The sequence below is a fragment of the Hippoglossus stenolepis genome, chromosome 8, assembly GCF_022539355.2.
Source record: "Hippoglossus stenolepis isolate QCI-W04-F060 chromosome 8, HSTE1.2, whole genome shotgun sequence".
Taxonomy (NCBI): domain Eukaryota; kingdom Metazoa; phylum Chordata; class Actinopteri; order Pleuronectiformes; family Pleuronectidae; genus Hippoglossus; species Hippoglossus stenolepis.
Genome location: NC_061490.1, coordinates 1,221,007 through 1,243,866, shown reverse-complemented (window position 1 = coordinate 1,243,866; position 22,860 = coordinate 1,221,007). Strand labels below are relative to the sequence as shown.

The window sequence follows — 22,860 nt, the reverse complement described above, 5'->3', positions numbered from 1 at the left end:
CAGTTCACACAGGTCCTGCATAATGTGTAGCCTGGTAATGGATTGATATTATTAGTATTTTAAAGCCACATAAAAGTTTTTTTGTTTTAAAGAGAAGGCAGAGGGAGAGATCCAGCTGACATGCACATGTATGATATGTAGCACAGTGAGAGAGAAGGTTCACAAACCGATGTGATGCAGTCTCACTCTCACACACACACACACACATGCACACACACACACACACACACACACACACACACAATCTGTAAACTTCCCTGTCCTGTCTATCGTTTCTGGGGGGCAGAAATACAAATACAACCTGCTTTTAGTGACAACTGTTAAGTGCAGTTACACTTCACAAGTTGATGCTGACAATGCTCATTGCAACAAGACTTTTGCATGTAAATGAGGATTTGTTAAAGTACTAGATAAGTAAGCTGTATCAATAAGAGTGGTACATTTAAAATCTTAACTTTTTCCCTGTTTATTTTGTATTTTGCCACAGTTACTGTTTTATTTTTATTTGCACTTATTAGTTTTATGAAATAAAATCTAACTGTGCATGAACACTTGAGGGAAGGCTCACTTTTTATTATCTGTTTGCTCCATGGTTTGTATTTTTTCTCTTTTAAAAATAAATCTAATTTAAAATTGATCTTTGAAGCCCAACAAATAGTTTGATGTACTCTCTCCATGATGCTTTCTGCCATGAATTTATTTTTCTTTGCCTTTAATTAATTCCTCTTCCTCTCCACCCACCCGGCCTGTAGTTCAACTCCTCATTTGTATGCCTGTTTTGTATTTTTCCTCAGTGTGATTCAATCATCATGTGTCCCTACAACACACTTCTCCTTTTCTCCTCCTCCCACGTTCAATCACACAGGATGTTGTTTCCTGTCTTACCTTTTTAGCCTCTCTTTGCTTCTCCCCCTTCTCTTTACGTGCTCCCTTCTTCTCAGCCCTGTTTCTCCCTCCCTTGTTTCTCCTCTGTTCCTCTTCATGCTACACTTTCTTTCCATGTTCCTCAACCCCCTGTCTGTCGCCTAATCTCCCTCTCCTCTGCAGGATGTTTTTCTACATCTACCCTCTTCTGTTCTTCACCTCCCACTTTACTTTGCTCCTTGTTGCTCCCTCTCATCTGTCTCTCTCTGGTCAGCTTACAGGATGCTGTTCAGCATTTCCTGCCACCAGGGCTACCGGAAAGAGGCTGAACACAGGCTTGTTTGATGTGCCATCTCCTCTAATTTTTTACACCTGGACTCTTTGCTACACATTTTCTGCTCAACAGAAGCACTACTCAGACTCCTTCCTTCCTTCCTTCCTTCCTTCCTTCCTTCCTTCCTTCCTTCCTTCCTTCCTTCCTTGCTTCCTTGCTTCCTTCAGTTCTCCCATCCTTCCTCCCTTGCTTGCATGATGCTTGCTTGCTTCCTTACTTGCTTGCTTGCCTCCTTTCTTCTTTTACTTTCTTCCGTCCTTGCTTACTTGCTTCCTTCATTCCTGCCTTTCTTGCTTGCTTCTTTTCTTGCTTCCATCCTTCATTCCTTCTTTTTCTGCTTGCTTGCTTCCATCATTCCCTACTTTCTTCTTTCCTTCTTTCCTTCTTTCCTTCTTTCCTTCTTTTATCCTTCCTTCCTTCCTTCCTTCCTTCCTTCCTTCCTTACTTCCTTCCTTCCATTCCTTCTTTCCTTCCTACCTTCCTTCTGACACAGTTTGTCTCCATGCAGCCTTGTACCTTTAAGACCTAAGGGGTTATAAACGTCTATTCCACAGAGGCACAGGGGGCTGTCGTGTTTTCATCTCTCAGTTCCTTCTAATAAAACCAGGGCCCATGCAGCCCAGTTGCCAGCTCAGTGCAGACACCGCTGTAGCTCTGTTTTGCATGTTTTCTTTTATTAGTTTGTCCCTTTTTTCTTTCCATTTCTTTCTCTTTGTTTTTTTCCCCATTAAATGTTCTCAGTGCCTGCAGCTGTGTGGATGGCAGTCAGAAGTTTTGGCATTGTGTTGTTTGAATGCCATATTTTCACAGCACTGCCTGTTTAGAGTTGAGTGGTTTGTCAGGAGCCTGGCCCGCAAAGGCCACTTCCTCCTCACTGTTCTGTCGCTGTATCAAAACACTGACTGGAGGAGAAAAAGCAATAAGATATTAGGAGAGGGAGGAGTGATTGGAGGAGAAAATTAAAAGATAAGTTGAAACATAATGGGGAGGGAATTATGTGAAGATAAAGTGTAGATAAAGTATTAAAGACAGTGGAAAACAAGGAACAAAGGTGTGGTATTCAACATGAAGATTATCTTCCACACCTCTCATTATTTTTCATTGCAGTGTCTTCCTTTCCACTCATTCCCTGCAGAAACAGTCTTTACTCTCTATTACTTTCTATGAGTTTTATCTCTGTTAGCTTCTCTCCTTTTTATGGTTCTAACATTCTGCATGGCCCCTCCTCCTTATTGGAACAAGGTGCAGTGCCAGAAAATACACCAAACACCCAGACTCAGGCTGATTCCTAGAGAACACTGTCATTCCACATGTAAAGTATGACGGGCTCCAGATGAGGCTGATTGAACGCAGCCTTTATTCCAGCTCTGGCCTGATGAAGCTCTCTGATATGAAGCCGTTTCATCAACCTGTTTGACGGTTGTAGGGGATTCCAGTTACACCTAACCTCTTTTCATGTGAAGTTTCTGCCTGTTGGTCATAATCTTTGCTATATTTCCATACAGGAAGTGAGGACGGCTTTGGCTTCACTTAAACCACAAATCATTTGATTCATTTAACTAACAATTTAAGCAGTGGTATGTTGTGATGACATGTTTAACACTTCACACAACAGAGCCAGTCACAGCAATCTTTGGTTGTGATTTGTGTTCACATGTTTTGTGATATTTTAATTGGAGGAATTATAGTTTGTTTGCTTCTCTGTTGTAGATTGTTGATTCAGTTATAGGTGTTATGATGGCAGCCACATCATTTTTAAGTATCCTTAAGCATAGTAGCTCTTGAATAACAGACAAATCTTTTGAAAGGTCACATCAGAAAAAGCACAGACATGAAAGATAAATTAAACAATAGCTTACTGTTCTGCTGCCATTGCTTACTCAGACACTTTTTTGCTGGATTTTATATCAATAACTTTATTGATATAGCACATTTGCGCATTTGGACATGGGCGGCTGTGGCTGAGGGGTAGAGCGGTAGACTGCAACCAGAAGGTCAGCAATTCGATCCCAGTTATCCCTATCTGCATGTCGAAGTGTCCCTGGGCAAGATGCTGAACCCCGAATTACCCCTCATAGGAAAAAAAAGGGCTGCTCATAGATGCACTGTATGAATGTGTGTGTGAATGGGTGAATGGCAATAAACTGTACAAAGTGCTTCACAAATAGAAACAAGAATGTAATCTAAAATCAAATATGGTAAATAATATACTACAATATCTAAAATCAAACACAATAAGTGATATAATACATAATGTAAAAAAAACCAAAGCAAGAGATAAATATTACAATATAATTTTAAAATAAGAAACATAAATTATAGCTAAAAACAATCAAATAAAAGTAAGTTTTGAGAGACGATTTCAAAACAGAAACTTAAGTTTCAAATCTTAGTTCCAGTACGTATAACTTTCTCCCAGGTTTCTACTTAAACCATTTACCTTCAGTTTACATTGTCAGACTCAGATTTGTTGTATTAATCTTAGCCTACAGTCTTAATCTCCATCTTTTACCTCTAGTTTTTGCTACATTTGCATTTCTTGATTTTAAATATAGTTAGTCTTTTTGTTTAAGTCCTATTCTAATCAATTTCTTTACCTTTTCTCCATTCTTCCCTCCCTCTCCTCCTCAAATCAAAATCACTTGTGGAATCATATAAGAACACAGAGTTCACTCCCCCCATGTGATTTATTCAGATGGGGGGAGGGGGGGGTCTCATACAGAAATGTCACTTTTTATAAACACACTTGGCGGTATGGATAAATGCAAGATCCACTTCCGAATTATAAACACTGGCTCTGCAGTTCTTCACAGAAGAGGAGAAATTAGCTGATGTAGGAAGCATGTGTGCCCCAGATTATTGTAATTATTTTATGCTGTTTTTCCTTGCTGATATAAAACATTTGGACACTATCTCATGAGAAAGCGGTTGTATTCCTGAAGTCTTGGACAGCACCAAGCGTCTCATCTGCTCTCACATTCTATAAGTGCAACCTGGCTCCCCTTAAAGCTTGTGATTTAGACATAAGTTTTTAATTCTATTATGTAGGAGCTTCCAGCAGCAAGTCATTGTATTTTGTTTCATTCTGTCTTTTGTTGCTGGAAGGAAATTTGAATTAGAACAAAATGTTGTTTAAGGTCAAGGCAAACGTGTACAAGTAGGACCTACTGTTTTAGCTATCTGATTACATGTTTGTTCAGCCTGTCTTCTAAACCTGTAGCATACATTAACCTAATCAGATATGGTCATCATTTCCCTTACGTTGTTTCGGAAAATTTTCATTCTTTATCCAAAGAAGGATAAGACCTTGACATGTAATTCTGTTGCTTCAAACATTTGTCAGAATTCAATAATTGCTGTAAACAACTTGTAATCAACTTCAAAGTACTCTGCCAAAGACCTTCATCTCACAGATAAAAATGAGCATCTTCAAACATATACAAATGTCCATATGTACACTAATGTGAACCAGCTTAGCATTACTGAAACGCTTAATCAATATCAAGTGCAAAAAAACAGTAGTGGCTCTTGCTGTTGGTTCCATAAATGGAGTCTAATTTTACAGCTCCATAAAACACCCTCCTCGCCAGAGCATGAGCTGAACAATTTATGTGCCGAAGTTAATCACCAGGAATGCTCTGAAGACTGTAACCATCTTGGTTTCAGACTCATATCATAGGGTGGATTTTTATTGCATGTGCCTGTACATGCGAAGCATTATATTTTAATGTGTAATGCATTTACAGTTTTGGTATTTATGTGTGTTTTTATGCCTCTTATAAGATTTGGGAATAATGAGGAGTATCATTATCATGGTATTTTTGGGGTTATGGCCAAAATGTTTGAAAAGTACTGGTACATACATTTAAACACTTTTATAAAACAAATAATTATTAATGTTATTATAAGTGCGGTAATCAAGTGCAGTATTGTGAATTGTTATAAAATAATACAGTTATGCCAACCATCTAGAATTGTACTATTGTTTAACATGAAACCGGTAACCGTGTCCACCCTGGACGATATATCTGATGCAGCATGAGGACAATATAACAGCTGCATCAGTAGGAATAAATCATTTAATTGGGTGATTCTGATGAATGTTTGATTCACTTCAGGTGTCACCATTAGACACAGCCAGTGCTTTGCAAGACACCAGTGACAGGGTTTGAATTTTGACTCCAGCAAAAGTATTATTTTCCTTTAGTTAGAGTTAAAGTAGCATTAAGGCATGTGTCTGTTCTTCTTAAACTTGAAGAAAATGAATGCATATGAGGGCAAGCCAGATCCTTGACCTCCCCTGCCATGTTCCTCACTGTAGCCAGTTATGAATAATCTACTCCACTCATGTGCTTAGCAATTAGTTAAAGATAAGGCCTTTCAAATTAAAATGGCGGTAAGATTACATCATTTTGAAATTGCTTGGTGGGGACACAAATCTGGTTTCAATCAGAGGTCTGAGGAAGTCAGCGAGGCATTCCCTTCACACCTCTGCATCAGGGACTTGCTGCTAAAACTCTGCCTGACATGTTTTATAAAAGCAGCATTATGTACAGTTTCACAGCAGGGAGGAAGCATCTCAAATCTGTTACTGCGAACAGAGGAAGTGATTTCACAAGCACTGACCCATTCATTTTCTTGGGGAAAATGGTAGCTTTGTCCTGCAGTGACGCGCACTCACATAGATGACTCGTAGTAATTCTCAGCAGCAGCTTCACGAGCGTCTACTGTAGAAGATCTAAGACAGACATAGTGTGCACACACAGATGCACACACAAACCTGTCAGTGATTTCTGCAGCAGCCACAACTCCAGTTTTCCCAAATGAGGATCCGTGGTGCCTTTCTGTGTGGATACTCCACAGATGTACCTACTGTATAAAAGAATCCAGTGAGAAGTCAGTGCCCCTAAAAAGTCAGAGACTGTCCCTGTTACTAAAGAATGTTCCATGCGTGGTTACATGCAAGCAGAAGCAGGAGAAGAGAGTTAAAGATATACAGACCTTGTGTATGCGTGTGTGCGTGTGTGTGTGTGTGTTAAAAGCTAAAGCTAAGCAGAACAGAAGCAGTGGAGATGAGGACAACATCTGTGCCGTTAGTTTGATGCAGAGTACTTGAGAGTGACTTCTAAGTTTGGAGTTGTGTCAACACTTTGACTGATGTTCCGCCAACGATATGTGATATTATATAGCTTTAAAAATACTTTTTGATGTAATGTGTTAATAAATGAGTCCGTATCCAGCATGTGATTGTAGCAAACTATATTTTTACTGCACAATGAATCATTGAGTATGATGAAGGATTAGCAGTCTAATTTGTATAGTCTCTGGCATGTGTGAATTCCATGAAATACACCAGTAGAAGCCAAAGGAAATATCTGTGTAATCTTCACACGTGGTGTCTTTGCAACAATGATGCAAGAAGCAGGTTTTGAATTAGTGCATGATGAGCATATTAATTAAACTGGCCAGACTGACATCTTTAACAGGCCATCATGGCAAGCACATGTTAGCCGGTTTCTTCAGAACCTTTCTGACATGGAAACTGCATGGAGATAAATGACTCCTGTAATCAAGATATGTTCAAATCAAAGTCCAAACACTAACTTTTCGTATATACCATGTCATTGTAAATAAGGAGGCTTCTTCCGTCGTACTTTCTCTTAAGGTTTTACTATCATGCACCAGTGTCATGATGATGGTGTGAACTTAAGATGAGCCCTGCTTATATTGTCAGGAGAGATTGTATAGGAGCAATACTTTCCTCGTCAGATCTTATTCAAATATGATACAACTAGTCGAGTATGAGTGTCTAAAAGTGCAATCAGCCTAATGGATAACAGGCTTCTGTTAGCAGCAGTGGAGATGAGTAATGCTGTCAGGCTAGAAACGCTACAAAAGCAAAGATTATTGAGTTTGGTCTTGGGAATTTGTCAGTACATATAAGCCTTGACACTATGCAGAAAAGTGGCTATTTCAATTTATTGTGCATCACGTCAGCAAAAAAATTAATTCAGTCATAGATAGTAATGTGTTGTCTTGTTCTTAAAATGTCCATAAGAAGACCTTTGTTACTGCTAATTGACTAAATGGAAGCTTTGTTACAACCTTGTTGTCTTGGAAATTTTGTTGTTTTGTATTTAGTAGTTTTTACTTCTGTTAGAAAAGCTCCAGGCATCAAACATCTTTTTACTAGCAACAGCATAAAAGTCCTCAAGTCTCTTATTCTGCTGACTTGCCTTCTTCCACAACATAATTTTCCCCTCTCACTCAAAGGGCTGCTCAGCAATCAAATTCAAAACCCTAATTACTGTAATTGGTAGATGCAAATTAACAGCAATTGGACTTGACTAGGGTTATAAATCCACATCTCAGAAGCTGCCGAACTTCTGGCAATTCAGAGTGGACCACCGTAGGCCGGGGTGCTTAACTTACTAAGTAATTGCAAGTTTCATGAATCATAATGCTTATGAATTCCCCCTCGGCACACAAACAGGCCCAGTGGGACTCCACTTTAAGCCACTGGGAGTCATGGTAAACTGATTGAGAAGCCAATGTGAAGCTTTGGCCTCTCCACAACAGAAATACCATGGAGAGTTGCTGGGTGCTAATGGTGTTTGGCTAATGACATTTCAAGCCACAGGGAAAGAACATCAAAACCCCATTTTCTTTTTTTAGAATGTAAGTATCTATGTTGGTTTCACACAACACTCCTTTTGGATGTTACTTTAGCGTTTGGAAAAGTGGTTACATTTATTTCAATGGCACAGCTAGCTTGTTTTTTCGTGTTTCCGAGGCATTTGTTCTTTCAGTTCAACTATAAATTAGTTGGGCTCTGCTCTGCTCAAAACAAAAGAACATGAACACTCATGACTCGTAAAAATAGTACAAAGTACCACTTTGTACAGATCTATTTAGCTTGACTTGGTCAAATGAAGTCTGAACGAAATGAACGAAATTTCTACTCAGTATGTATGTTTAACACAGAGAGCAGTAGCAGAGGGCCTCAGCTCTCTTTGACACATACTTACAGGAACAAACACACACATACACATTTACATCCACTTCTGCCCCTGTTGAACGTGTAAGTAGACATATATTACATGTGATTGTTGAGGAAATGAAGTGAAAAACAGGTCTGGGGTTGTGGGTTCAGGTTGCGGGTTTCAGAGTGACGAGATCCAGGAGCCAGCGGCACTTGGTATTACCCCGGTGCTTCCTGCCCCACTGGCCTGGGCCAGGGGATGTGGAGGGTGTGGTTGAGTGGGGGAGGTGGGAGGCCATTGAAAGGCAAGTGCCATGAGACACCCTGCCCCACAGGATCCTCTCGGCAAGAGGCTTTATTACAGCCCACGGCTCCCACACTCTTACCATCAAGCCCTGAACCTCAACCAGATCCCATTGTGGTTTGTTTTACAACCTTGAACCACTGTTAGCCTTCAAAACCTCAGCATGGTAATCAGGCTCTCACAAGATTCCACTTTCGCTCTTTTTCAACAAACGTTTTTTTCTTATTTACTCAATGGCTCTGTCTCAATAACACAAACTATATTTTCTTTTTCTTTTTACAAATCATTCTCTCCTATCATGCAAGTTTTATATTCCAAGTCTGCATGTTATTTCAACACAGCTGTGTGCAGCAGCAAAGTAAATCCCTTACTGGTTACACCTAATACCACCGTGGCAAGGACCAGCTGTGTGAGTCTGCATGAGCTTATTTGTTGTTTATCTTAATTAGCTAATTATTAACTTATTATTAACTGATGTGTTATTTGTGTGCCCAGAGGGTTCCTCCTCAAATCCGATGACCACTTCACCAAACAATCCCAAATCTGCAACAGGTTAAATACTCAGTCTTCCTTACAAGTCAGTCTCATACCACAAATCATGACTGATGCTCTGCCCAGCACATGCATAGACCCAAAGATTCCTGAACAGAAGAACATAAAGTGCAATTAATTGCCTATTTGCAAATTTGTCTGTCCATCTTCCAGAGGAATTGGTCACATGATAAGCCTTTTTCTCCATGATGACGTTCTAGTGAATCTCTCTTTCCAAGTTTTGCATTTTAGATACATAACATTGCCATGTCTTCACTATTTTGTGTGTTTTCCACTTCTACTTCGGGCCATAATAATATTGGATTGGAGCCCTCATATTTCAGCGCTGATGCAAAATCAGCCCAGTGGCTTTTCAGAGTCAAATTGGATTTAAATTGTGTCAGAAGAGGGAGAGATGTTTTTTACAATAATAGCCGTCAATGCCATGAAACAGAGCATTTTTTGCTGCAGAGCTTTTGATCCATTTTTATAAATAGCAGAATTTTGTCATAAAAAAATAATGTTTCTGTGGTCTTTTCCTGCAATTAAAATAAGTTTGGCTCAGGAACAAGGGGAAAACTAAGTACTTGTGTTTGAGGAGAATTTCTCTCCCTCTTCAAACTCCAATCCAGGCCTCCCCCACCACCGCCTAGCCTTCCTCAGCCGAGAAGGCATGTCATCATGTACCATGTCACCACATGATAGTGGCAGGCAGATGTCTAGTAATGGCAGACCCAGAGACTCAGCAGAAGGGTGTGTTCCACCTGCCTTGCTCTGTATTTTATTTATTTTTTTCTATTTCAATGAATATGGTTGGCAGAGTGAGTGACATGCTTTCCCTTGGTATTTTCTGATTCCTCTAGGCCAAGCAGTGTGGTCTTTACATGACCAATCAGATACGTCAAACCACCAGTGTTTTCCCCCACATGTACAACAAGAAAATCTGGCTTCAATTATTATTGCACCCCAAAGGGAACTTCCAAAATTCCTCCCTTCCTCATTTGTCAAAAATGAAGCTCTCGTTTCCTGTGATTGGCTGAAATATGTCTTTTGATATTAAATCACACTGGTTTCCACTGGCTGCATGACCAAGACAAATGTTTATCATATTTATTTATGTCATTGGAGATGACCCTGCTGCTCAGCAATGCAGCGACTTGGCTGCAGACTCCCATGTAATGTTGATTATGAGTAAGAGAGTCTCCTAAATAAGCTGAAGTTAAGAGATAATTTGGAAAGCATATGAGGTAACTGTGGTTTGTTTAATGTGAAAAATACAGTTTGGGGTTGGGGAGGGTGATGGAGGTACTGTTACAAAAGCCCTAATGAATCTAGACTGACACATCCCACCCAAAACTTACAGGGCTCTAAGTTTGATTTATATTATACTCTGTTGATAAATGTGGTTCCAAATGTTGATTAAGGATCTGTTTCACTTGTTTGTATGTCAACAAATCCAGTTATGCACCTCTGATCTCCCATTGCCATTGTTTTTGTACTTGGTGCTTATTGTCATAACATCACGCTCTGGTAGAGGCCTTTCCAGTGTGGCTACGGAGGGGAAACGCTATATGAAAATTACCATTGACGTTGCAGAAACAAATAAAACTACTCATGCTGCCACTACATCTGTAGCCATTTTAAGCCCTTATTTATACCATTTAAGCTCTCATTTGAACTCACCAGCACAAATAAACATATCATAATGAACCAAAAGCCCTGATGTCATATGCAGATGTTGAATTTTGATTATTCCTGTTGCCTTGTTAATTTGTCAGGATCTTGTCTCTCACCGGCAAAATAGATGACATCATTTTTTCTTGGCACTGATGGGACAGTTTTACTCACTTGACTGTAGAAGTTCAGAGACAGCGCTGCCCACTCCTGACTTATCTCTACATCTTTTTTTACCATAGTTCAGTTTGTGTATTCTGTAGAAGTCCTGTGTTTCTGAAGACAGAAATAGAAAAAAGAGAGTCCGTAAGATTCCCACTCTCTACTACACTACTGTGTTATGAAGCCAGGGCCTTAAGCTTTGTTTACTGGCAATGATAAGATGGCATGAATCAGAACTTTATAAAAGGCAAATTATTTCACCTGAGGCCTGTTTGTCATAAATCCTCTTGTAAGAATTGTGTGGCACTAAACCACTGAGCAGGCAAAAGGAAGAATGAAGTCAATAGTTGTTGGGGCCCACTGCCAAGACCTTTTTACCGGCACTCTACAGACTACCTAATTAAGTACACCCTGATCCATTGTGACCCCTGCAAGAACTAATTATTAATTTATACATGTACATGAACTTATGCTTGTTGAATGTGACGACACTACACCCTGCAATGTGTTGTGAACAAGGTACACTTTCCCAAAGTCTCAGCCTGACCTGGTCTTTCTAGGATTATTAGCATGCTACATGATTTTTATTGACCCAATCAAATAGCCTTTTCCCTCTCTTCCCTCCAGACGTGCACTGAACCTTGGCATCCTGCGTGATCCAGGTTCAGAGGTGGAGGACCGTCAGTACCAGGTCGATCTCCAGTCCATCACCATTGGAACAGCTCATTGGGAGCAACTTAAGCCAGAGAAGGAGGGAATAAAAGGTGGTGTATCAGCAGAGAGTGAGAGGAACTCGCAGAACCCAGCCCTGGAGTGGAACATGGCCAGCAGGTTAGGAGACACTAAAGCACCTACACAAGTCATCTGTTAACTGTCAACAATGTTAACTGCCCAGTGCATAAGAGGCCGTGAGCATAGGAAATGAATGAAAGCTGAAATAATACATTTAACTAGCTAGATATTTTTCTCAAAACTTCGAAGATCCAAGAATGGCCTTAATAATAATTGATTATTAACATAATCAGTAGAATACTTTCATTGGCATTTTTGTTAAACTGTTGTTTTGACTCCATTATCAAAATGCTCAATGGTATCCTTTTGTTTCGCAGCATTTTGGGGGGTAAAACGTGCATTATTTCATTATTTTTAGCCGCAGCTGCATGACTCAACACTGAAGTGGCAGTTGGTTGGTCCACAACTTTTGATCCAGAATGAAATATCTTAGCATAAATTCAATGAACATTTTGCACAGACATTCATGGTTTCCAGAAGATAATTACTAATGACTTTGGTAATCCCCTGACTTCTTGTCGTAACATTACCAGCAGGTCAGATAGTTCACCTATCCAAGGAAATATCTCAACATTTTCAAAATGGATTTGTACAAACAATTGATGTGCAAACCACAGACACATATATGGCTCCTTTATTATTTTTTTAAGTTGACTTTGGACATGTTCAAGATTTTTATTATTATTACAACTTGAGAAGCTTCGTCTTGACTGTCCTAACTCGACATTTGCCAAATTCACACGTATTTCTTGTGCTCAACCAGGTAATATCCTAGCTTATGAACATAGTCTATATCAGTCAGATCTCAGGATCTTGAGTTGCAGTTTACGCTACCTGCTCCTGCTGTTCCTGCTAGCATAGCCTCGGCTCAACGTCTTTTCCACCTAGCATCACTCTGCTTTAACTTAACAATTATATTTAGTCCACAATATATTCTTACACTTAGAGCATCACATCTCAGCCATCGAATCTCAGGATCCTGAGATGACAGGTAGGCTGGCTACCTACTCCTGCAAGCATCACTTTTCACCTTCCTTAGCCTTGTATCTAAGCTAGCAAAACATCATGCCATCTGTGCCGTGTGACTGTGCCTCTCTTCAGAAAGCTAATAAAAAGATTACTGACCTTAAGGAGGACATCCTTATGGTCGTGTGGATGTCCATGGACAATTATATACATGGACATCCACATAACCCGGTTATGGTGCAAGAAGAAGTTTTAAGAAGAAAAAGAAGAAGAAGACGCAGTAGATGGTGGTAATGCAGCTTGATGTTGGTTGCTACCTGCCAATAAACCAAACAAAGAAGAAGCAGGAGGACATCCGGCGGCTTTCGGATGAACTGTGCAATAGAGACTCTGTTTGAAAAGCAGAACAAAATACTCCAGCCAAAGATCCCTGACACAGTTCTCTGGGACCTGTCCCAGGCTTTCATCCTTCTCTACTCCAAACCACCAGTCCTCTTGGGCTGAGGTTGTAGTCCGCATGCGTAAGAGGGGATCTGGTGGGGCTGTTTCACCACCTCAACTTAATCTTTCCTACCGCTTCACTGCCTTGTCTGATGCATCTCTGGCACATCCAGCAGATTAGCCTGCGACACTTGATCTCCCCTCTCAGGATCACTCTTCAAAACTTGTGTAATACAGCGATTGACGGGTAAATCGACTCAGCGGAGGCTGTTCTCAAACGCTCTGGATCTCTTCCCTGTCCTGAGCTGGGAGAGAATACTTCATCCAAGTCTGGAGTCATTCCCTCCTCACAACGCTCACCTGCACAGTCACCACTTCCTCAGTCAGTGGCTTTCACACACAACGTGGTGGCGGATCGGGTTGTGTCCTGCCCTGAGAACCCACAGGTGGTTTCTACTTGCCCCCTCTTCTCCACACAAACACTTATAGTGGCGATTCCATAATTAGGAAAGTCTACTTCTTTAATGCAGTCACTTATTGCATCCCTAGAGCCACAGTCGCAGTCATCCTTAAAAAGCTCCCGAGGCTATCGTGCTCACTCACATCATTCTTAACCCGAGTTATAGTTCAAGTGGGAACCAACAAACACGGCTTTCAAACGATTTCAATCACCTTTTTAACTTCCTGAAGACTTGCGGTAAATCTGTCTTTATATCTGGTCCTATGCCCACACTGGACCATGGAGTTGAGCCATACTCAGTCTCAAAAGCTGGCTCCAGTCCGCTTGCTTAGCGAACATTCTTGGCTTTGCTGACAATTTCAATCTGTTGTGGGAGCGCTCTACCTTCTTCATAAAGGATCCATGGGTAGCCGAAAGTGAGCAGCTAATTTGCAGCATGTTGTACATTCTGCTGCGCGAGACTGGCTTTTTACTCTCCAGACCCACCCCCTGGAAACGACTTCCTCGTGTGTGGTACCTCGGAGTACTGCACCCACTAGCTCCCCCTATGGGCCGTATTAACCATCAATTAAGCAATATAAACAGCCTATGAAAAATATTACATTTCATATAACCACTGATTTATGCATGCAAAACAAACATACAAATATCCTGAATGAAGGTTGCACTTCTGACTCCCCTCAACTGGTGTACAGTATTCAATTCAATTCAATTTTATTTGTATAGCGCCAAATCATAATATGCATTATCACAAGGCATCATTAACTGGAAGGAACATCTAGTCCAGTGGTCATCAACCTTTTCGAGCCCAAGATCACATTTTAATTCTCAGTGTAAGCCGAGATCTACCACCCTGATATCTTCCAAAAAAAATGCTTAGGAGGGTCATATTTATTATTTTTGTAATTTTGGTTAAAGGCTCAATATAAAAGCATAAATATACACAAGGAAGGGCAGTTATGCAACTTCTATCTATTCAATGCAGAATATTCACATTAATATCAATTCATATTTACAGCATCTGTCCAATGCAGAATATTTAGCTTCAGTTCAACAATAAGTTCTGCAGAGGAGCTGCTACTTTAGGACAATGTTTTTTACATAGGCTTTGCCTTGAATATGGCCACAAATATGACATTTCCTTGTATAAAAGTAGTCCTGTGTACTCAAATAAATACTATACAGTATGAAGCCATGCATCATCTGCTCCTGCAAATATTTCACAATAAACCCCCTTTTTTTTAAATCAAAAGAATGGATTTGGTCAACAGAAAAGCTGGAGTGCTTTTATTTTGAAGCGCATACAGAAAGCATTGCAACCATTTATTTTTGTGACATAAATTCAACAGATAAACATCAAAATGCTGCTGCTTGAGTTTTTTAACAAAAAAAAATGTAGGTCTCATATCACACCAATCTATTTCTATATATTTCTTTTATATTTCTAGTTATTACTGCTGATGTCCTTTTGCTGCTTTAATATTGCAAATTTCCCCATTGCGGGACTAATAAAGGACTTCTTATTCCTATCCCTTCACTGGTTGCCAGTTAAATTCAGGATTGTTTTTAAGAATCATTCAACAACTTTCAAAGCTAAATGTGGGCTGGCCCCTAGTTACATTACGAAGCTGTTGACTTCTTACACTCTTGGGATTGAGATCGGCTAGCCTGTCCTTAATAGCTGTCCCTAGGTCAAGGCTGGCTACTCCGTCAGGGCCCCAAGGCTCTGGAACTCTCTGCCTGACGAGATTAGGCTCGCCAACTCACTACCTGTCTTTAAATCACTGCTGAAAACATACTTTTATAGGAACGAATTTTACATCTCTGATTTGTAACCCTGGTGCCACTGTGTTGTTTTAATTCCCTTTCTTCCTTTTATCTTCCTTTTATTTCAACTATATTTTATATAGTTTATTAAATGGGACAGCTTTTGACTGTTTCCTATGACAGTAGGGGTTCAGTTTAAAAAAGTCATAGAGGTAATGATGTCTGATCTACTGAGCGGGCCACATGGCTAGAGGTTTCTTCCAGTTAATGAGGGAGTTTTTTCTCTTCACAGTTGCCAAAGTGCTTGCTCATTGTGGGAACATTTGGGCTCCTCTATAATATTTATTATAGTAAAATAAATATTATGGTCTCGATTAATATATGATTTGGCGCTTAAAATTGAGGTGAATATGTCCCTGATATCCACTCACCTTTTTTATTTTTTTATTTTGTGAAGCACTTTATAACCTTGTTTAGATAAGTGCTATACAAATAAAGTTGTTATTATTGTTATTATTTCCATCCATTATCTACTCCGCTTATCCTTTGAGTAACACAGGCAACTGTAGCCAAACCCAGCTAACATTGGTCGAGAAGCGGGGTACACCCAGGACAGGCGGCCATACCATCACATGGCCAACATACTGAGAAAAACAACCATCTAATTCACACCTTCAGACTTAGTTGACAATTAATACCTGCATTTCTTAATTGGGAGTAAGCAGCAGGCACAAGAAGAACATGCAAAGTCCACACAGAAAGGCGTTTGTCAGCTGGCAGTTACAAACCTAGAGCTTTCTTGTTGTGAGGCAACCACTGCACCACCATGCCACCCTGAATGGAGTTTTATGACCTTGAATCTCATTCCTTATTGTAAATCATTACACCCTTTGGCAGGTGCTGTTTGTGTGATCTGCTGTGAATGTCTCATGATTCATCTCATCAGTCTTAATGTGAGAGCAGCATGTTGTTATTGAGTTAGCTCCCTATCATGGAGCCATCATGTACAGTGGTAATTACAAACCCTGTCATTTTTTTTATAGACTCAGGAGCTAAAACATGCATGAGTGTAACAGCCTGTTTGGCCCCACAACCTTTTTTTCCCACTCGTGTTTTAAGAGGGAACAGGCCCAAAACTCACAGAATCACAGGCAACGAGTCCAGATTTGTTCCCTGTCAACTAAAAATAAGCCTTGTGGAAGAGTTCAGTACAGAATCAACACGGGCCTGATTGAGACTGAGAGCTCACAGGTCATCACAGCTTAGTGAGGCTGACTGTGATACTCACACCTTTCACACAAACACAGACACACCCAGGTACACTGTAATACACATGCACACAAACCCTCATTCATTTTCATTATGAAAACTATTTTCTTTCCTCCTTTCAACACTTATATACATACTCCTATATGCACACAAATCTGTTCATGCACGTACACAAACACACATACTCACTGAATATTTGGAGCTCTGCCAGGAAAACACAGACTGCTGTTGGTGAAACTAATGCTGAGCCCTCTTCTCTCAGACTGCAATAAGATCCTTTATTGTGACAACCACTCAGGATTTATTTAAAGGAGACCCATTCTTACAGTTTCTTCTTCCTGCTTTGGGGTCTAGCTACTGTGTGCTTTTAACAACATTGGACATTGCTTGTCTAAGCAATGTCCACAAACATTCAAAAATGTCAGCCAACCTGTTCATGGTCTAAAAAGATGCATGGTAAAAGTGATTATGCATTAAAGCCAAACATGTTTGGTACTTTGAGTGAATGGAACAGAGCTTTTAGACTGGTTTATGTGTTCCACACATTATTGCTATGTGCTGCTGATAATAGCAATAACTAATAATTTCTTAAATCAAATTGTTTATTTCTCATTTTAGATTGTGCTTTCAGCCAAAATAAGTCAGAGTAAGCAAGTAAGTAGAGCTGTAGTGTTTTACCATTAGTCTGTGCTTATTTCAGTCTCCCCAATAGTTTTGACCAACTTAAAAATCTCATTGTTATGCTCTTCTTGACCTGTTAAAAAGCCCTTTTAAGTAGCAGACTTGGACCAATGTTAGCCTTCTACTCTCTTACTATACTGAGTCTGACAAGGCTGACTTAAGGCTGGCTTATTTGACCAAAGGGCTACTGAGGCTTGAACCACATTTGTTCTTTCTTGCTGTCATCATGTCTCTGTCAATGAATACACGGCTGCCTGGGCCCAGTGCCAAAGCCAGATTGTCTGAAAGGGCAATGAGGTGAGATTCTGGGCTCACACGTTGGGCTCCAGAAGATGCTAAATGCCTTTTCAGAAGGCCCAGCTTTCTTAAGTATGTATGGATTTGTACTCAGAACTTGATTATCTGATAACCTAAAAGGTAACTTAGCATTTACTTTTCTACTCGAAGGATTTAACACTACTGCTTTCACAGTGACTTTTTATAACTGCATCTATTAATCAGATGTTTTTTCTGAGGATCGCATCAAATTTTGTCTGTTGAAATGTCCACTGAATTCTTATTCCAACCCAACATAGATCTTTTTTTTAGGGTTTCCTCTCATTTGTTTACATTTTTATATCCAAATATGTTAAACTCACACCAGTAAGCAGTCTCTGTTTGGTCGTGCTGGGAAAGTCAAAGTTGCTGCTGTCATTAAGGTTTGTGAATTTCCCTCCACACTCAGTTTTAGCTTCCAAACAAATCATTCAAGGTGGCTGTGGTTGCCTCTCTCCATGCTGTGGCAGGAACAGCAATGGAGGCCCTGTTGGAAAACAGGCTTTGCTGTACTACTGTGTGCGGCATGGTATACCCCAGCCACAGTCACCACCCAATCTAGTCACGACTGAGCATGTGATTTAGAAAGTTCAAAGTTCACAGCTTTGCTTGTCTGCTACAATAACCAGCAGTATACACCTCCTTGGTTGCAATTAGTTTTGACACGCACCACTTCCAAGTTTGCACCTTTCCCTCATTCCCTACATCGATATCCCCATCCCACCCACCTCTGTCCAGCTTTAGAATTGAGGCATGTTCACTTTGCAGTTTTTGGGGGGTCAGTTCCAGTAGTTGCGGATCCACAGTGGCCTCAGTTGGCTTCCTGAGGTTTTGGGAGGAAATTCCAGCACCATGGATCCACTGACAGGATCTGTCCTCGTCACAGTGTGTAGTTGCCGGCAAGGAAACACCCTGTGTCAGGGAGCTGTGAACTCTCCCATCTCCCCTCCTGTCAGCCACCCTGTGCTGGCCTCTCTCTTTTTGTCCATGCCACTGATATCTCCAGACACTGTCCATACTGTTTAATTTTGCATGTAAGAGAAATGTTTTTTTTCCATCTGTTTTGTCCACACCCGTTCGAAGGTGCACGCATTCATAGGCACACTGAATCCAGTCAGAGGACCCAATGTTATTTGTAAACCGAGACTTGCACCTCATAGCTTTGCTGGTGAATGATAGCACCTGTCCACTGTAACGGGACACTCGTTGTTTCAATCCCTGTCTGAGGGGAGATTAGCCAACACCAATTGGCCTCACAGATCATTTGACCTCTGAATTAGGCCTCTCTCTAGCTCTTAATGTAAAGAAATGTGTCAGAAAAGAATCCCTTAAGGGCACTGGTAATGCACATTTGTGTAGCAGAAGTGAATATGATATTGGATCTGGTTAAGTACTGTACTCTAGGCCACCTAGAAACAGGGCTTTTTATAATCCCGGCCAACTATAAATATTGGAAGCCGTACCCCTTGATTGTTTTAATAGCAGCAGATGTGGCAATTAACACCACCTTATAAAGCCCACTTGTGTATTTGTTTTACTGCTAACAAATGTTCCCACAAATATGACCTGATTGTGGGAATGAACATTAGTGAAATGGAGAGAGTTGATGTGAGAAGTTCTCAGTTTGATCTTGTGTATACAATTTAGGGGTGTTCTCAATTGAAACTTGTCAAATAATGTCTCACTCTCCCTTTAAAACCATATTCAAGCATGCAACTAAGATGTGTTAGACCAGAACTTTAAAAAAGACCAAAAATATTTCACAGGTCAGATCTGCAAAATCAATTTTGAAGTCTTGTATTTTGAGTTCAGCTTGTCATCCCACCGGTTTTATTTTGAAAAGCCACATCAAGTTTGAAATGTCTGCCTGTCAGCTAAAGGCATAACAATAGCTCAGTTGTGAGCATTTTGTGGTTTTGACTGTATTGTGTTGACTTGTAGATCTTAGACAGCTGGGACAGTTTTACAAAGATTTTACAACTGGTAACCATAACAGGTTATTAGTAAATAATGTGTGGTCCCTTATGGTTACTGTTTATTGCTGTTTAATGTTCAAATTACTTCAACACCAAGTGATACATATTTTAACTTTAAAATGTGTCCATCGAGTTGCTGTAAGGTAAATTATAATTAGGCCTACTATATATCTCCAACTGGAGAGCCGTTGTTTGTTATTATATTATGTTCTCCATATGTTGAAAATGGTCCCGTAGTTTTTTCTTAGATTTCAGAGAAAACTAGTAGCAACATACTACTTATGGAACTTGCCTGACGCACTATCAGTTAACAGTTTAATCCGGTTTGTATCTGTGGACAGTATTCGGAGGCACCAGGAGCGCCGGGCCATCCTGACGCCAATCCTGACTGACTTTTCTGTTCGAGTGACAGCAGCTCCAGCCATCATCTTCAGCAAGAGTCTCTCTCCAGACAGCGGAACGACAGAGGTCAGTTTTGACAAAGCTTTTTATGATTTCAGCAATACAGCGTTCTCTTAAAAGTATTAAAAGTAATTTTAGAATAGAATTTATCTGTACTGTGGCAAAATTAATAATAGAGGGTCCAGTGGAGAAAAGATTCACGCAGTCCCACAAAGAGGTTGTATACCCCCCCCCCCCTGCTTTGTAGAGGTTGGTTCACTACTTTCACTGACATCTTGTGCCCTTTGACCATGACCTGTTACAGTCATGATTACAACCATTACTCTCACAATCCATTGATCATATGAAAATAGACATAGATTATGTCAGATGTCAGAAGTATTTACATTTTGCCTCAGAACATACAGTAACATACTCATTAAGAATCCTTCAGCCAGTCTGCCATGTAATGGAGGCTTTTGACCCACAGAGTTCAAACCTTTCTGCTTATACAGCTGATGTTTTCTGGCACAGCTGCCTGAGACTTCCTGTCTTTTTGATGCTTTGTCCGACCACGCTAACGTGCCCCTTGACAATGCATAACAGCTAATCCATAGTTTATACTGACACACACAAACGCACACAAGCAGTTTTGTCTCAATGACTTCAGAGGACATTACAGTGACGTATTTATGTTATGGGGACATGCTTTCTGTCCCAATAAGACCACATCGATACCCATAATGTGATGTAGGTCCCCACAAAATCAGTATATCCTACATTGCACAATCACACACACATGTGTTGTTGTTCTTCTATCTACGTGAAGACACTGACTTTAAACATTAAATGCCTAATCCTAGACTTTACACTCACCCTAATCTAAACATTAAAAAGGAGTCCTAAACTCAAACATGTCCTTACAAACACAGCCATACAAGACATGAGACACCAGCCAGTAACTATACACAGTGACAACACAAACAAAACAGGACTTAATATTGTAGATGAATTACATTTTCTGTCATACTCATTTTTAGCTAAATGTATATGATATCTTCATAAAATGACCAATGTATTAATAATAAATTATGTTGTCTATTATCTACTTTTACAATTTACATTTTACAATACTGAAATCTGCAATACTATGACTGACAATGCACTCAATTTGTTTCAGTAATCTAAATGAGAGAAAAAGCTAATTGTATTATTAATGTTGCAGAGGATACTGAATAAAATATTATAAGTCCCTTTATGCTTTTAAACAGTAGGTCTGAATAAACAATGTTTACACAGCAGTTGCCAATACCATTGTGTGTAGTTACTGTAGATGTGGCTTGTGTGTGGTTCAACCCAAAGTGTTAGTGAGTGATATCCTGTTGGATGTAGCCTCCAGGCAGAAGTTTAAACTGCTGGCTGTGGGTGTGTGTTTGGGGGGGAAGAGGGACAGAGTTGAAGGAGGGAACAACTGAGCTAAATGTAACAAGATAGAGGGGAGTTAAAAAGTAAATAGACTAAGACAAAGTAAAAAGCTTTAAAAAAAAAAAAAAAAGAAGAAGCAGTGCTTGAGTTCATAAACAATCCTGATGTGTTACTGAATGGTTTTCTTGCTTCCTCCACCCACTTCCCTCTTCTTCACCTCTCCCTGCACTGTCTCCTTCATCTGTTTAGGAGGTGGTTGTGTGCGGTCACTCTCTGGAGGTGAATGTCACCAGCAGTCTGGATTTTTACCTGAGCGTCAGCCAGCTGCAGCTCTTACAGCAGCTTGTCAGAGACAACACGGTGGGGATAGACACTCCTGAGAAAAGTGCTGAGGTGAATACTGCAACCAACAAATGAGTACAAACACATATGGGCACATGTATGATGACATTCACTTTCTAAAGCCACATACATGAGGATGTACATTTAAACTGGAATAACTTTACTTGGACACAGAGTCTCTGTTTTCTTTGTATTTAAGTATTTATACAAAAAACTGGGAAAAAATCATGTCACAAATTCCCCTACTTATAGTATTTAATCTTTTTTTCAGTTTGTCAGAAAAATGAAATGTTGTGCTCCAGTTAATTAGTTATATATATATATATTCATTCATCACACCTTGGCCCAAGACCACCTTTCTCTCACTGATATAATGAATGGTTTGTTAATTTTTTTTGCTCAAAACTCCATCATGACCATTTTCATTATACAGTGCCCTAAACTATCGCCCCTGACTATTTGGGGTGAATCTAACACATTTAAATATTTACTCACTCGGAGCAAGGCAGTTCTCTAATGTGGCCTTAGTTTACTGTGATGTGCTCAGCTGCAGCTTTCAGGGCCCTTCCTAATGTTTACAGGACAGGGAGCACCCAGGCGCCATTTGCCCTGTCTGACCGCTTAATAAAGCTTTCTAATGGAACACAATATAAAAATATTTACCAGCTGTGGTGAGGATGCGAGTCATAGAAGAGTAAAGGGCACTGAGGAGAGAAGAGGAGGGGGATGCAATGAAATTTAAAGAGTTGACAGTGATTTTATTGTTATCTCTGCTTGGGATTCTTTCTGGAAGAATGTGTGTACGACCGCATAGTGACTGCATCCGATGACTCAGATCCTGTAAAGCATTGGTAAGAAAATAGCGGCAGGTGGGCCAAAACTGGCCCTGCAACTCAAAGTATATTCAGCCTCCCCAATGAAAGTTTTTGTGCATTACAAAACAATTGAATTTGCACCTCAAACACAAATACAGGAGATACCAGTCATAGTAATAACCTGCCATATGCGCTTTTAAAAAGCTGCTCTTCTATTCAGAAAAAGATAATTATGATACAATCCTTAAACAATCTCAAATAAAGTGATATACTCAAAACTAAAAAAAAATCATAAAACAATAGAGCATATAGGCCTCCAACCTCATGAAGGCCTCTACTAGTTTGATGATTTCTTTTATTCATTAATTTATTTTTTTAT

At 40.0% G+C, this 22,860-nt stretch overlaps 1 protein-coding gene across 1 annotated transcript in view; it reads left to right on the top strand.

Annotated features, from left to right (window-relative positions):
* Positions 1–22,860, top strand: part of LOC118113661 (vacuolar protein sorting-associated protein 13B-like) — a 311,783-nt gene that overhangs the window by 187,452 nt on the left and 101,471 nt on the right. Inside the window, exons 32-34 of the mRNA XM_035163589.2 lie at positions 11,479–11,682; positions 19,860–19,986; positions 21,574–21,717. Of these exons, the coding sequence (XP_035019480.2) occupies positions 11,479–11,682; positions 19,860–19,986; positions 21,574–21,717 (475 nt within the window). The remainder of the gene's footprint in view (positions 1–11,478; positions 11,683–19,859; positions 19,987–21,573; positions 21,718–22,860) is intronic.